The sequence below is a fragment of the Schistocerca piceifrons genome, chromosome X (assembly GCF_021461385.2).
Source record: "Schistocerca piceifrons isolate TAMUIC-IGC-003096 chromosome X, iqSchPice1.1, whole genome shotgun sequence".
In the NCBI taxonomy this organism is placed as follows: domain Eukaryota; kingdom Metazoa; phylum Arthropoda; class Insecta; order Orthoptera; family Acrididae; genus Schistocerca; species Schistocerca piceifrons.
Genome location: NC_060149.1, coordinates 767,859,096 through 767,874,509, shown reverse-complemented (window position 1 = coordinate 767,874,509; position 15,414 = coordinate 767,859,096). Strand labels below are relative to the sequence as shown.

The 15,414-nt window shown below is 36.9% G+C and overlaps 1 protein-coding gene across 1 annotated transcript in view; it reads left to right on the top strand.

The window, feature by feature from the left end:
- LOC124721661 (unconventional myosin-Va) overlaps positions 1-15,414 on the top strand; it is a 348,113-nt gene that overhangs the window by 300,140 nt on the left and 32,559 nt on the right. Inside the window, exons 15-23 of the mRNA XM_047246731.1 lie at positions 1,828-2,039; positions 2,283-2,457; positions 7,137-7,358; positions 9,077-9,395; positions 11,929-12,182; positions 13,548-13,697; positions 14,374-14,470; positions 14,934-15,123; positions 15,205-15,403. Coding sequence (XP_047102687.1) covers positions 1,828-2,039; positions 2,283-2,457; positions 7,137-7,358; positions 9,077-9,395; positions 11,929-12,182; positions 13,548-13,697; positions 14,374-14,470; positions 14,934-15,123; positions 15,205-15,403 — 1,818 coding nt within the window. The remainder of the gene's footprint in view (positions 1-1,827; positions 2,040-2,282; positions 2,458-7,136; positions 7,359-9,076; positions 9,396-11,928; positions 12,183-13,547; positions 13,698-14,373; positions 14,471-14,933; positions 15,124-15,204; positions 15,404-15,414) is intronic.

The window sequence follows — 15,414 nt, the reverse complement described above, 5'->3', positions numbered from 1 at the left end:
TGTAAAATGATGTGGAACAGCTATGGCAGGTTGGGAAGCAACTTCATCCAGAGTACTGCTATGGGCTTCATCCCACAGGTAGAGTTGATTGGCTTGAATATATATTTTCTGATGGTTGACATCTGGCAACATAGTTTTCAAAGACCTGTTTTTGTTGTCTGCAGTAACATACAACATGTCCAGGACATCCACATTGGAAACATGCAAGCCTATTGTCCACCTTCCTACAAATGTTGGTTCTTGTATGGGGCACTTTGTAGAGGAGCTGGGTGTATCTGTATTTGTGGGTTTAAGCCAAGTTGGCATTGTCCATCCGTAATCACACATTAGGACGGTGGTGGAGATTGGCGCTAAAGATCAATACACCTCACCTTCAACATTTTGCTGTACCTCTTGACATATAACCATCCCCCCCCCCTCCCCCTCCCCAACCACACACACACACACACACACACACACACACACACACACACACACACACACACACACACACACACTCTCCCCATCTGTAACTTTGCATTTCATTGCCCTACAACTATCATGTCTGGTTAAAATCAAATTTTGGGCCTTCCTCTGTACTTGGTTTCATAACTCTCTGGCACTAAGACACTCAGCCTGCATCTCATATTCCTGTACAATACTCTGTTCTCCATGCTGAATTGTGTCTGCCTGGCGAACTGCTAACCAATGTGGGTCATTGCTTTGTGCTTCCTTCCCGTCATTCTTGTCTATGCCAGTGCATTCCCAAGTGTGTACTTCGCAACTCAGACTGTCAGCATTTGCGTGTGACCTTCCTGGACAATATATTACATTGAAATCAAACTCAGTGAGATGCAAAGGCCATCTGGTTGATCGGCTAGTTGGATCTTTTAAGTCCTATTAACCATTTGAATGCTGTATAATCAGTTACTACTTTAAAATGACATTCATATAAATAACATCGAAAATATTATTGTTTGAATATTGATGCCAGAATTTCTTTCTCAGTTACTGACTAATTCCTTCCTGCCATTTTAAGCTGTCTCAGCCATATACTATGGGTGCTTCAGTCCATCTGTTTCCCAACTTAAAACGTGACCTAACACAAATATTTGCAGAACACAGTTATATCATCCAAATAGACTATACGTGCTTCTCTTTTAATCCTTGCAGTACCACTGGAAAGTATCTGGTGCATTTTTCAGCACTAAAGGCGTGCAACAGTATTGACAATGACCAGAAGAGTTTGAGAATGCTGTCTTTCGATGATCTTCTGGCACCCCCCCTCTCCTCTCTCCCCCTCTCTCTTTCCCTCTCTCCCCCCTCTCCCTCTCCAAAGAAATGGCACCCTTACATGACATTAAAAATCTGATATATATTTCATCCATCTTAATGTTCAATCAATCTGATCAGTGAGAATGTGGTAAGATTTCAGTGCTAATTGTGAAAGTGTTACTTCACTCTCACAACTTTGAAGTATGGGTATGAGCTGCAAATGTTTTAAACAGCCTTATTTTATCAGCAAACACAATGCTGGTTGTGGTACACATTAATTACACATCACAGTTGTGGGTCAGGTAACTATTTTATGTGGCCTCTCTTCCCCTCCCCTCTCCAATTTTAGTGCAGTATTGAGATAGTTTAGAAAATAAGCTTTTTACTGGAATATAAGAGATACATAGTTATTAGTTGATTTATAGCTGGTGGTTAATAAACTGATGTTCATTTCCTTTTTATGTAGAGATGTAGATCAGATTATATGTAGTTAAGAGATTTCTGCTGTATTTGTAGATGATGGACACATAGCAACAAAACATTTTTAGATTTAGCTTTATATGTATGTTGCAGGACACAGACAAATTCCAGTTTGGAAAGACAAAGATTTTTTTTAGAGCTGGACAAGTTGCATACTTGGAAAAACTCCGTGCAGACAAGCTAAGGAAATGTTGCATCATCATTCAAAAACAAGTGCGAGCATTCATCTGCCGGAAGAAATACTTAAGAGTGAAGAAGTCTATCCTGTTGTTGCAGCGCTATGGGCGAGGTGTTCTTGCAAGGAGGTATGAATAATGTGGTGGCGGTTTGCTCCCCCTCCCATAGCTCTCTCTCTCTCTCTCTCTCTCTCTCTCTCTCTCTCTCTCTCTCTGGTGAACCAAGTGAAAGGTGATTGGAAGTCTTGAAACACCAGGGCAGAGGCAGTTTTTGAAGGTTGTTTCCCCACCCACTTTTTCACCCCATAATCCACATTACTAATGGTTTTCTAGCATGGCTGTAATATGTAACATAACAATTGCTTATTACAGGAAAGCACATTTCTTGCGACAAACAAGGGCTGCAGTAACAATTCAACGGTATACGAGAGGTTGGCTTATTCGCACAAAATACAAGTCATTGAAAGCTTGTGTGTTGGGTCTCCAAGCAAGAGCACGTGGTTTACTGGCTCGGCGCAGGTACCAGCAGATGAGGTATAATCATGCTGTGAGTATCATCTTTTGCATAACAAAAATATCTGGATTTTGAATGTCATTTCATTGTCCATATGTTAATTACTGACACATTCAGCTCTCAAAAGTTTCTCAAAAAAACCTGAAGTAAACGACATGCATGAAATAATTTCCAAGAATTCCATCAATTGTATGCTGTTTTTTTTTTTTATTTTTTTTATTTTTTTTTTATGCTGTGTCTGATATAAAAGTGAAATAATACAATGTCTTTAGCAGGAATTTCAATCAAGCTACTGCTGGTAGTGGTTAACACAGGACAACAATATTTGTTTTTTTATTTATGCTTTCTTTGTTTTGTAATTTTATAGAAACCTAAAATCAGTAAAAGTAAAATACTGCCTGCAACTGGTGGCTCTTATGTAAAAATTGGCTGTTACTGGCTTCCACATACTAATACAAAGATAATGGTCCATCACAACATAAAACTCATTAACTTCTAAAATAATGCTATGTAATTGTTCTTGTTATTAGGACTTTGTCAAAGCATCCTTGTGTGAGCAGCAGGAAACTTCAGGGAAATCTGTTCTCTGCTACACGTTACATGCTATCCATAAGCAGATCACAGTATTTTGTTGTGATCATACAATCAGTAATGAGACAAGAAAGAAACTGAATTAGTCTCTCTTCCATGGCAATCATTACAGGTGAAACCTTAATTCAAGTAAAGAAGTAGTGGGGAAACACTTGATGGTGGTCTTAGCAAAGAAACTGTCCTGTAATTTTGGTAATGTCTGTTATGGTGTCATGGAGCAGTTGGCAGTGGTCAGATAACAGTTACATAATATACAGGCCAATTACACAGTAAAAGTTATTTAGTTCAATGACCAGTTTCAGATGCTAAACATTTGTTTTAAAAATTTTATTGGTGTTGAAGTTATCCCTTAATCACAGTCTTGATGCCCCTCTAGTAACTTCTTTGCAGATCAAAATTCGAAAACCATTGCTGAACATCACTGCAAAGAAATAACAGTACTGGCTGTTGAAGTAAATAAATAAGTTTTACTGTGCAAATGGGACTATATACTACATTACTAGACAATGGAATTTGCCTTAAATGATAGTGAAACCACAATAAACCAAAATCTGAATGGACATGATATGATTCGAACTACACTCATGCTCATAAATTAAGGATAATGCTGATACATGGTGAAACAGCACTCTGGTGGGTGGTTTATGGGTTTAAATCACCTCGGGGTATGACCATGTGTGCATTTTACCTGCAGTCGTTGCACAGTGGCGCTGGCAGCAGTCCACATATGCAGAGGTGTGTTGGTGCATGTCAGAGTATGGCGCAGGAAGTAAGTGTGAAGACGTTTTCAGACATGCTAATGGTGACTGTGGGTTGAAAATGGCTCAAAGAACACACATTGATGACGTTATGAGGGGTAGAATATTAGGGCGTCTAGAGGCTGGTCAAACACAGCAGGTCGTAGCACGATCCCTCCGTGTGCCACAAACTGTCATCTCAAGATTATGGCAACGATTCCAGCAGACAGGAAATGTGTCCAGGCACTACAGTATGGGACATCCACAGTGTACAACACCACAAGAAGACCAATATCTCACCATCAGTGCCCGCAGACGGCCACGGAGTACTGCTGGTAGCCTTGCTCGGGACCTTGCTGCAGCCACTGGAACAGTTGTCTCCAGACACACAGTCTACAGATGACTGAACTGACATGGTTTATTCGCCCAGAGACCTGTAAGGGGCATTCCACTGACCCCTGGTCACAGGAGAACCGGTAAAGCATGGTGTCAAGAACACAGTACATGGTCATTGGAACAGTGGTCCCAGGTTATGTTCACGGACGAGTCCAGGTGTGGTCTGAACAGTGGTTCAGTGGTTGCCACTGGGATTTCATCTGGGGTGAATCAGGAGCCAGATACCAACCCCTTAATGTCCTTGAAAGGGACCTGTATGGAGGTCGTTGTTCGATGGTGTGGGGTGGGATTGTGGTTGGTGCACGTACACCCCTGCATGTCTTTGGCAGAGGAACTGTAACAGGTCAGGTGTATTGGGGCATCATTTTGCACCAGTATGTCCGCCTTTTCAGGGGTGCAGTGGGTTCCACCTTCCTCCTGATGGATGATAACGCACGACCCCACTGAGCTACCATCGTGGAAGAGTACTTTGAAACAGAAGATATCAGGCGAATGGAGTGACCTGCCTGTTCTCCAGATCTAAACCCATCGAGCACGTTTGGGATGCTCTCGGTCGATGTATCGCTGCATGTCTTCAAACCCCTACGACACCTCAGGAGCTCAGACAGACATTGGTGCAAGAATGGGAGCAGTAGCTGATCCAGAGTATGCCAGCCCTTTGTGTGGCCTGTGTACGTGTGAATGGTGATCATATCCCATATTAATGTCGGCGCACATGCGCAGGAAACATTGGTGTTTTGTAGCACGTGTGTTTCAGGACTGTTTCACATGTGTTTCGGGACGATTTTCTCAACGTATCACCAATACCATGGACTTGCAGATCTGTGTCATGTGTGTTCCCTATGTGCCTATGCTATTAGCACCAGTTTTGTTTAGTGCCATGTTGTGTGGCACCACATTCTGCAATTATCCTTAATTTAGGAACATGAGTGTACACTTCTTGTGAATGTCTTCTGGTGTCTTCCCTGCTGTGACACCTCTCCTGGTATCAGGAGCAATGCTGAGCCTTTGGAAAAAAGCTATCATCACAAGTTAACAGGTGGTCAGTGGACAATGTTGTGTGGAATAATACCAAGTGAAAATCTCAGAGATGGCCAGTTTTATAAACTTCACAAGTGAACAAGTGTTTGTATGCTGCATGAACAATCGATTGTCGATAATTTTTGGGATTTGCATTGTATTTCATTTATTGACCACTCATAAAAGAGAGATTCGCTGGTGTTAAAACACTCTCTTACCATTCATTTTGCTGTAACTGTAACCCCCTTTGGTCAAGTTTATCTGATAACATTATATATCCAGCTGTACTATACTGGATGGTTACAGTGAAGTAGTCACTTAGATGTACACCATTTAGTGGAAGAAACCTACCTCAGTTGTTCATTTGCATCCATGAAGTCTGACTGTGTTGCTTGCAACAAGATAGTGTGAATATAAGGACTTCAGGAGGCCACATTAATGAAATTTTGTTCTCTGGATAGCCACAGTTCATCAGTTTACCATATAAGTGTAAGAGTGACACAACATTGACAGCATTATCATACTCCCTCGAAAGTATAATAGTCAGTTGTGACTATTTCATGAATATGGACAGTAGTTAATGCAAAGTTGTGTCTATGGGAACTATTAAGTAGTGCTGATGAAATCAGCATGAGATTTTAATGCAGTAGTTTTCAGGTAAGTATTCAGCAGCACAACCAGGATATACTTAGCTTCTGTGGGATATGGCAGAAAATTAAATCTTGTGGATCTTGTGCTAGGACCACAGTCAGAAGGGAGCTCATCACCAGGGTGTACAAAATTCTTGCCATCCCCACAAACTGCATTAATTGTTTCGCAAGATTTTCATGTCTGACTTGATTTTGATATTCTGTAGTCTACCTGAAACCATGGATCCTCCATGTGATGTAAGAAATATGCAGGCATTTAGTGGTTATAAAGCTATATGGCTGATTTTAAATGTGGATTGGAGATGACATGCATCTATTAAGCCAGGTTATATTACCATAAAAAAAGGGGAGGGGGGAGGCGGCTTAAAGCATCATAGTGTGTTTGTCCCGTAGACCATTGAATTTATGAACTTTGTGAAGAGCAGAGGACATTTCTTAAATAATGTGACACTGATATTTTACAGTATAAATAGGGGTTCCAGTGTGGAAATGATAAATAAATTACACAAATAGTTTTGGAGTCGGAGGTTTGTGCTTTCACACGCCTTGGGAGGTCAAAACTGAGATGACTGACACATTACAATCAATATGTGCTTTATAAACTGTAGAAGTTAAGTGGGGGTTTGTATTCATTGTGTTTGCTGTGCCATTTTATTGGCCTATTTATTAATTTTATAATTAAATACTTGAGTATAGTTAACAATCAGCTAAAACTATAAAAATTAAATATTTTATACTTCAAAGCCATGAATAGGAACTATTGCTTATTTTGCTACCCATATGTAATAAAGAGAACTAATATCATTAGACACAAGGGAACAGATCTGTGAAATGGTATGCTATAGACATGTTAACTGAAAATTGGAAACTTATTTTTGTATCAATGATTCAGTGATGCAACTGAAGGTGACTTAATGTAAGGTATAATACAGGCATCCCACTGTGAAGCAAATAATGTATTCACAGTTTGAATGTCATCTGATTAACTATTTGTTAACATAGGTATAAAGTGAGTGATTTAAATTAATGGGAAAAAGTTGATTACACCACAAATTTTTGCAAAACTGTTAACACATCATTGTGCAGGGAGGTGATGATACCATGCAGTGGAATTATAAAGTGGAAATTGTTGACGCTCTAAGCATAGGAAGCTGTATGTTCTGGCTAAACTGATATTTGGACAGTAGTGATAACAGTGAATATTTTGACAGACTGTGTGTGTGTGTGTGTGTGTGTGTGTGTGTGTGTGTGTGTGTGTGTGTGTGTGTGTCAGCGGGTACTTCATTTTGAATTGATTGATTTTCTTTTTTTTTCATAGGCAATCATAATACAACGGTACGTCCGTGGCTGGCTTGCACGCAAGTGGTATGCACGTAAACGAACACAAGTGATTTTGGTACAGTCAGCTATACGTCGCTTCCTGGCCCGGCGCAAGTTCCGTAAACTTCGGCAGGAAGCACGTTCTGTTGAGCACGTGAAGAAGTTGAATAAAGGACTGGAGAACAAAATCATTTCTCTTCAACAAAAAATTGGAGAACTGGTATAGTAATTTGCAAATTCATAGTTTCATTTCTTATCAGAATATTTAGTTAGCTAATAATTATAATTTTTAATATTACTTCTTGTATCATGAGTCTGTGGTGAAACAGTCTCCAACTTGAAGTGCATTACTAAGCATGATCATATTGATAGGATGTCCTTGCCTTCTTCTGACCTTTCAGTTTACTTTCCCACAAAGTTACGGGGAGATATAAGGTGTATTGTGTACTCTGAGCTGTAGTACATCTGGACACTTTTTACATAGGGCAATACAACTCAAATCATTACTGCAAAGGGGAGAAGTGAAAAATGACAGAAAAAAGTTACAAAATATTCTGAGGATTGAATAAAATACCTCTGAATTTCTGATTTGAGATATACCCCTGTGCCACAAAGCCATTCTCATCATGAGCCCACTAACAAATAAGTAATATTTTTTGAAAGTAAAGTATAATATTAAAGTTTAGTGTTTCAGCTAGTGATACTAAAATACGTTTTATAGCTGTGGTTGATACCACAGTTGTGAAAGTATTATCAGTGTAGTTTCTTAATTAATCATTAATAAATTTTGGCTAGCTGTTGATCTTTTTTGATCATCTGATTTACTTAGTGTAATATTGTCCCCCCTCCAAATTTTGTAAGACATTCTCTCAGTGTTGGTGTTCACGCACTGAGAACTGTGTGAAGTATTGAAGAATCTGGAGCCAAATGTTCTGTGCTTGGTAGAAGCAACTAAGTTGAATGTTGTCTTAGGCAAGAATGATTTTGCAACAAAATGTCACTTGATTTACTCAGATAGTGCTTATATTCACTGTAATATGCGTTCCTTGGAACCATCTTCCTTGGTTTTTAACATTTTATTCATAATCAATGGATGGCTGTAAGCATAATGCAGGTACTTCTGTTCTAGGGTTGTGTTCTCATGTGTGTAATGCACTTAAGACATTTGTATGTAACTTAGTGAATTACACACAATTAATCATCTTCACTTATGTGTGTTTCTTTTTTGTAACTTATGCTCTGAAAACTTTTTCAAAATTATTATTTCAGTGTTAATGGTTTTGGTTCCCACACGCATATATTTGTAACTTGTGTTAACTTCACTTGTTTCTTCTTGTGTATGAACATTGTTCAACTTTTCTAAAGCATTATTTTTAGCATTTTGTTTGCTGTTAGTTCTGTTCTACTCTTATTTATGCATTTTATGTGCTGTACCCATTTATATTACCATCATTTGCTCTTAGTAAGTGCAGTGAGAGTTGTAATGGAGGTACAGAGAAGAGTTTTGCAGACAAATGAATGTGAGATAAGTTACACTTGTAAGCTATTGTTGCGATAATTTGTAAAAATGATGTCCTCATTATTATCTCATAGAGATGAGTTTCTTGCATTGAAGCCAGAGGATTTTTTCCTTCCCGTTTACAATTATAATTTTCATTGGAACCTCAAAGTATATTCCTAACAATGCATTTTTCCTTGTAACAAGAAGTAGCCCTTCTGTTTAACGCATATTTAACTGGTTTTGCAGTTTGTATGACTAGTTCTAGATAATAATTTCAGTTCCATTTATTGTTAATTGTTGTAAAATATCATTTTAAGATAGGATTTCATTTCACTTTCATGATTATATGCATGTTTCCGGATGTTAGGTGGTATTAGTCAATAATTCAGACAATACAATTTATTACTGAAAATTATTTATTAATAATTTGTTTGCAGGTTAAAGAAAACAATGCTTTGAAGCTGGCTCAGACAGAATTGCTTGAGCTGAAACCAAAATTTGATGCTTTGAGAGTTGTGGAGACAGAGAAAAAACACATGGTTGCTTTGTTGACCAAAAAGGATGAAGACTTGGAAACTCTGAAAAAGTCACTTGAAAATGAGAGAGATGAAAAAATGGATTTAATTAATGAAAAGGAAAGGTCTGAAAAAGAAAGAGCAGAGGAAGTTGAAAGAATTAACAAAGAAAACCTTAGATTAAAAACTGAGCTTGATGAGTTAAATGAGAGGATAAAATCTAATCAAATTGGTGCAGAAGGTAAACCAGTACCCATTAAAAAGTTACATCATTCATAGATAACAAAGTGTTATGTATTTTATTTTCTTGGCTTTTAATTGATTGAAATTCAAAATAATATGAATGAAGTAAATTTTGTAGATTTATATTAGTGACATACAGCTTACAGAGTAGATAACTTACTTGTGATCAACAACACTCAGCACCTCTTTACTATTGTTTATCACCCTCCTAAATTTGCTCCCCACTGCCTCCTCCCTCTCTCTTTTTTTTCTCTGTCTCTCTGTCCATGCTGCCTCCTGTCCCCCCTCTGGAGAACCCCTCTCCAATGGACGTCGCTAATCAGCAGCTAATTCAGTTTGCATGTGTACTGTAGAAAGTCGTGCTCCATTTCTTAAGTATGCTTATTATGACATAAGAAGTGCTGTGTTGTGAAGTGTGCTACTGTGTTAATTTACAAGAATAGTTAGTGTATGAATGCAAAAGTAAATATTTCTTCAGACATGATGGCTTGAAATGCAAAGCGAATCATTTTCCACTTTAATGGAAAGAAAGAGTTACTTCAGTCCAATCACTGCTAATCACTTGCAATAAACAGAAAGTTACATTGTGTGTAATGTGATAAAAGGAGTAACAAATACGCAATATAGTGCTGTGTCAGAAGTTAACTGTTCCATTGCATCATGTTGAGTGTTAGTTACCACTTTTATTATTATGAAAATGTGACATGCTGTTACTTGCTTCTGTGTGTTCTTGATGAAGTAATACTGTGTGTGTGTGTGTGTGTGTGTGTGTGTGTGTGTGTGTGTGTGTGTGTGTGTTTTAGGAGACAACGTGGGTTTCTATGGTCATAATTACGCATACATGGCTTAAGCATCCTGTGAACTTTATTAATAATGTTTTAAAAATATGCTGTTGTGTTTGGTAATAGACCCTGTGATGGTGTAGTGAAAAGGAAGTTTTTACATTGCCAATGCCAGTCAATGTTTTGGCTGGTATACTGGTATCATCGTAGTCATAAACTCCTTAAAAATTAAGTTTTAACAATGTACTGTTTTCTTAAATGCCTAAAATATTTCCAGATCAATCTCTCTCTCTCTCTCTCTCTCTCTCTCTCTCTCTCTCTCTCTCTCTCTCTCTCTCTACTAATAACAATTGAAAAGGGTTTCATCATCTTACACAGTAGTGCTGGTAAGATAATTTTGGAGAAATGTTAATTCAGTGATTCATTCTCACACTACTTGTATAACCTCAGTGAACAGTTAGGTTATTTACATTGTTATTTTGTATACTGCAGAATGATGTATTTGAACAAACAAAATAATGTGTTCAAACACATTCACATAAATTTGACCAGGAATGACATACAATTTATAGGACTATGCACAAATACCCTTTGGGTTAAAATTTATTTTTCCGTTATTTCACGGAGAGTGGCCGCACAATATTATTGATGATGGTTATATTTCTCAGTGGGGACTTTATGCATGGAGTTCCTTGTTGCTGCTTACAGGAAGTAGACTCCACGTATACATTCAGTTACCTTCTCCCTTCCATTTGTTCCATACTTGTCTCTAACAACTTAAAAAGGACACAAGTGCTTATTATTCATCCACAGAATTCCAATATGTAATACAAAGTAAGAAGCCAAACAAAGGCTCCAGTCACTGGCATGTTATGTAGTAGAGCATATGGGATTTCCAACACTCATTACCTGAATATGGGTTCTTACCTTTAAATAATACTGGATATATTGATATGTTTCCTTCAGTCATTTTCTGTGTGTGTTTAGAGTTCTGTTTGGTAGTGAATGTCACTGTATTGTCAGACCAACTTTCATATTGACGAGGATTAATTCACGTGAATTCATTGCATTATTGTAAGATCATTGTTACTACAGAAGAAAAGCTCACAGATGCTAAATATAATCATTATTGCAACAATTCACTCTGACACTCAAATGTAAAAAATTGCACAGAAATACTAGTGATCAAACTACCTAACTTAAAACAGTCATGCAGCATGACAGTGAGAGATTCTTTCATCTCTTCTGTTGTCACAAATTGTTGAATCTTGAACCAACACTCCTGAAAGAGTGATGCTGGACACAACTTACTACAGAACTTCACTCTGGCATAATGTTTTTCATCACTGAATTTGCAAGATTCAAAGTTGATAAGAATGTACATGCATTCCATTTTAAAAATTCCTTTGAATATAAGAGTGGCACTTTCAGCTATACAAAATAAACCTTCAAATTATGCATTTATTACATGCTCATAGTTTAGCTTAAATTTATTGGAGTGATTGATGTTTGTATGTATTAGTCCAGGTCACTGCAGAGCTATGTACTTGACTTCATTCTCAATCATATTTCTATTCCAAACAATGCTTCCTTTCCATGCTACCTATATTTTGTTAAAACTAGTATTTTATGCATGGTAAAATATAAACAGTTTCTCATGGATATCTTGTAGTTGATTTTCTACTTAACTTACTAACCCAAATGCTAAATATTTTAATATTACATGATAGTTCGCTTCAATTTTAATAGAGAATCTACGGGCACGTGTTGAGCAAGAAAAGCTGATGCTGATCCGTGAGCATGATCAGGATAGAGATGCTTATCAAAAGCTACTGGCAGAGTACAACCTACTGGAACAACGGAATGAAAGCCTGGAGAATGAACTGTCTCGTCTGCAATGGAGTGGGTCTTCTAAAAGTAATCATCAGCGTTCTTTTTCTGATGCAAGCACTGTTAGCGCACAGGATACAACTGCAAGTGATGTATCGGAGCTTGGAGAAGATGTAAGTATTCATTCATTTATTATTCCCATTATGTTTGTCTTTTGTGTGCAATGCACATATGTTATGGGATATGCCTGTAGGTGAGAAGTATTTCTGAAGTGATCCAGAAACAGTTGGTTACTTGCACAAATGATCAACTCCTGTCCTCACATGAATTTCTAATTCAAAATAATGGTTAAAAGTGCTGGTGAGTCAAGCATGGATACTAAAAGGGAGAACTGAATTCCAGCTAAAAAAAAAAAAAAAAAAAAAAAAAAAAAAAAAAAAAAAAAAGAGAGAGAGAGAGAGAGAGAGAGAGAGAGAGAGAGAGAGAGAGAGAGAGAGAGAGAGAGAGAGAGAGAATTACTCTTGCGGAAGTAGACAAAGAGGGGCAGTAACACCATAGAATCACTGTAAGTTTTAATATATTCAGAGGTTGAGCAAAAGCTCATTAAAAAAAAAAAAAAAAAAAAAATTACACGGAAATACAATCCTGATACTGAGAATGGTTTAAAACTGCAGGAATTTTATGCTTTGGGAAACAACTCCTTCCAGCCTTCAGTACATATTTGTTGTTCATGAACTGAAGTACTCTTGGTATAATAACTGGAAGTAGTGTATATAAAGTTGACAGTAGTATGAAACTCGTAACCACTCACCAGGTCAAAGTAATAATGAGCTGTGGACAGGCACACCAAAATAGGAAAAAATCTCTGTTACTATCAGTTCATAAAAAGTTAAAAAGTGTGCAACATAAGCAGAATTTCGAGAAGCATCCTATGACCAATGAAAGACAATGCCACAGGTTATTTAGCTAATCGTAAGTGTTCTGATTGGTATAGCTTCTCTTGTAGCAAAAATCTACAAATGAATCAATTATTTATTTTTATATTAGTGTACATACTGTGGCCTTTATATAATATTACATGAATTCCTAGTAAATAATGCCCCTAATAAAGTGCATTTCTCAAGTCATTGCAAGAATTGTTGACTGCTTACAGCTTCCAGAAAAATTGTGTTAATATATAATTTCAGAAATGTGTATGTAGTAGAAGTTTATTTTCTCATTACATACAATTTCAAACCATTGACTTAAAAGTGCAGGAGGAACTGAAACCATAATTGGGTTCGAATTCACCTGCTGTACCTGTCAACTTTAATTTCTATTTTTATGTATCAATGGAAACAAAATACACTATTCCAAATAAATCTCAAACCAGTTTCAAACTCAACATTTTGCTAATAGGCAATATTCCTAAAATGAGGCCTTACACCTCAGAAAGATGATACGTGGAAGTAAGACCATACTGCCAAGGAAGCTTTATTACTGGCGCATGTACTTCGGCAATAGTTGCTAATGCTTTTCCTTGTTGCATTTGTTTTCAGATTGAAGGTGTTCAACTAGTTCTCAAGCTCCAACAGAAGGTAAAAGAACTGGAAAAGGAGCGAAACAAGTTGCAGAAACAAGTAGAAGAGTTCCTTGATAAACAAGACAAGCCACGTGATGATGAAGCATTTTCACACGATCGTTTTCGAGTAAGACTTGAAGTGATGATTAAAATTTCTAATCAATATATAAAAGTTAAATCAGTTTGCTGTGATAGTATATTTGACTTTCATGCTTAAAATAATGTTGATTAAGGAATTATTTTTTCCATTTCTTTGTTCAGAATCTATTTTTGTATGTATGAGAGACAGATTTATGCATTTATATTAAATGATTGCTTGAAACCTAATAAAAGAAACACTTTGCAGCATGGGTACTGTGCAGCTTTCATCAATGTGATGGTTATTTTTTTACTGCTGTTGGCATAGGTTGCTAGTATTAATTAATTTTCTTGTCTTCATTCAAACTTTTTACCTGACCAGTTTTGGGCAATAACAATCATTTGTGGCTAGCTAACACCCCCCCCCCCCCCCACACACACACACATATTACAAATTTTATGACATAATATCTTGCAGTGTAAATAATATATTAGAAGAGTACAAACTTTCTCATAAAACATTCTTAGAGCTGATACAGAAAATCAGTATTCAAAGCGTCATCTATGTGGTCTTCTATTATAATTTACTGGGAAACAGCTTTTTATGGGCTAAGAACATAAACTGACATTATTCAGTTTAGTTTTATTAAAAGTATCCACTAAGTTTTAAATACTGTTGTCTCCGAGACAGTGTTCTTATGTCACCTTTGATATTTAAATTTCAGTTACAACAACTGGAAGTGGAGTATTCAAGATTACGTGCAAATTTGGCTAAAATGCAAATAGCTGTAGCTGAGGGATCAGGACAAGAAGAATTTTTAAGTAAGTTGAAGTTCTTGCTTCTTGATCACAGTAGTGATCTTTGTTATTTTTTCTTTTCTATTGTCTCTTTCAAGTGCAAAAGTCCATTGTCTTCAGTCTAAAACTAACAGTTCATGTTTTGTGTTGGCTCCATACTCACTCCATTAATGGAAATATTGTGTAAGTGCATGTTTATGCAAGTACTGCCAGTTCTGCACAAAAATAATTATTATAGCAGGTTGCATGCCAAAGACATAGAATTGCTGAAATATTAAAATGATGATAATGGTTGAGAATGTATTTCCAATGTGAGTCTTAAGTTTGCTGTGTTATCAAGTACTTTAGACAAAAACTTGATCTTTCCGGAAGACTGCTTAACAAACATTGCATTAGATTTTCTTCGTGACTGTTGTTATGCTACTGCATTTGACTGAGTGTCAGTTTCATTTATGTCTGATATTACCACAAATTTCTTCTCATTCAGGAGAATACAATGAGCTACAACTTGATTTTGACAGACAGCGGGAGGAAAATATACAGTTACATAGTGTTCTAGCAAAACAAACCCAAGGTTTGAAAAATGTAGCTAGTAACAACTATGGAAGTCATGTTGACTTAATAAATGAGGATGGGGAGTTAGTAATGGCATTTGAAGCACAAAAGAAGATAAACAGGTGAGTGCAGAAATTTAGTTATCTTATTTTGGTTAATTAGAGCTGGGAATCATTAACTCTTTAAATTGTTAATTCATATAGGCAGCTGGAAGATGAACTGCAACAAGAAAAAAATAGGTGGCAAGTAGAAAGAGAAGAACTTCAACAAGAAAATGAGAAACTCAGAGAGGAGAATGATAATCAGCGCAAGCTTTTGTCTATGAGCTTAACTAAAAGTCCACAAACTCAAACTGAGGCTTTTATGCAACATGAAATTAGAAGACTGACTTCAGAAAACTTGGTAAGTATTAA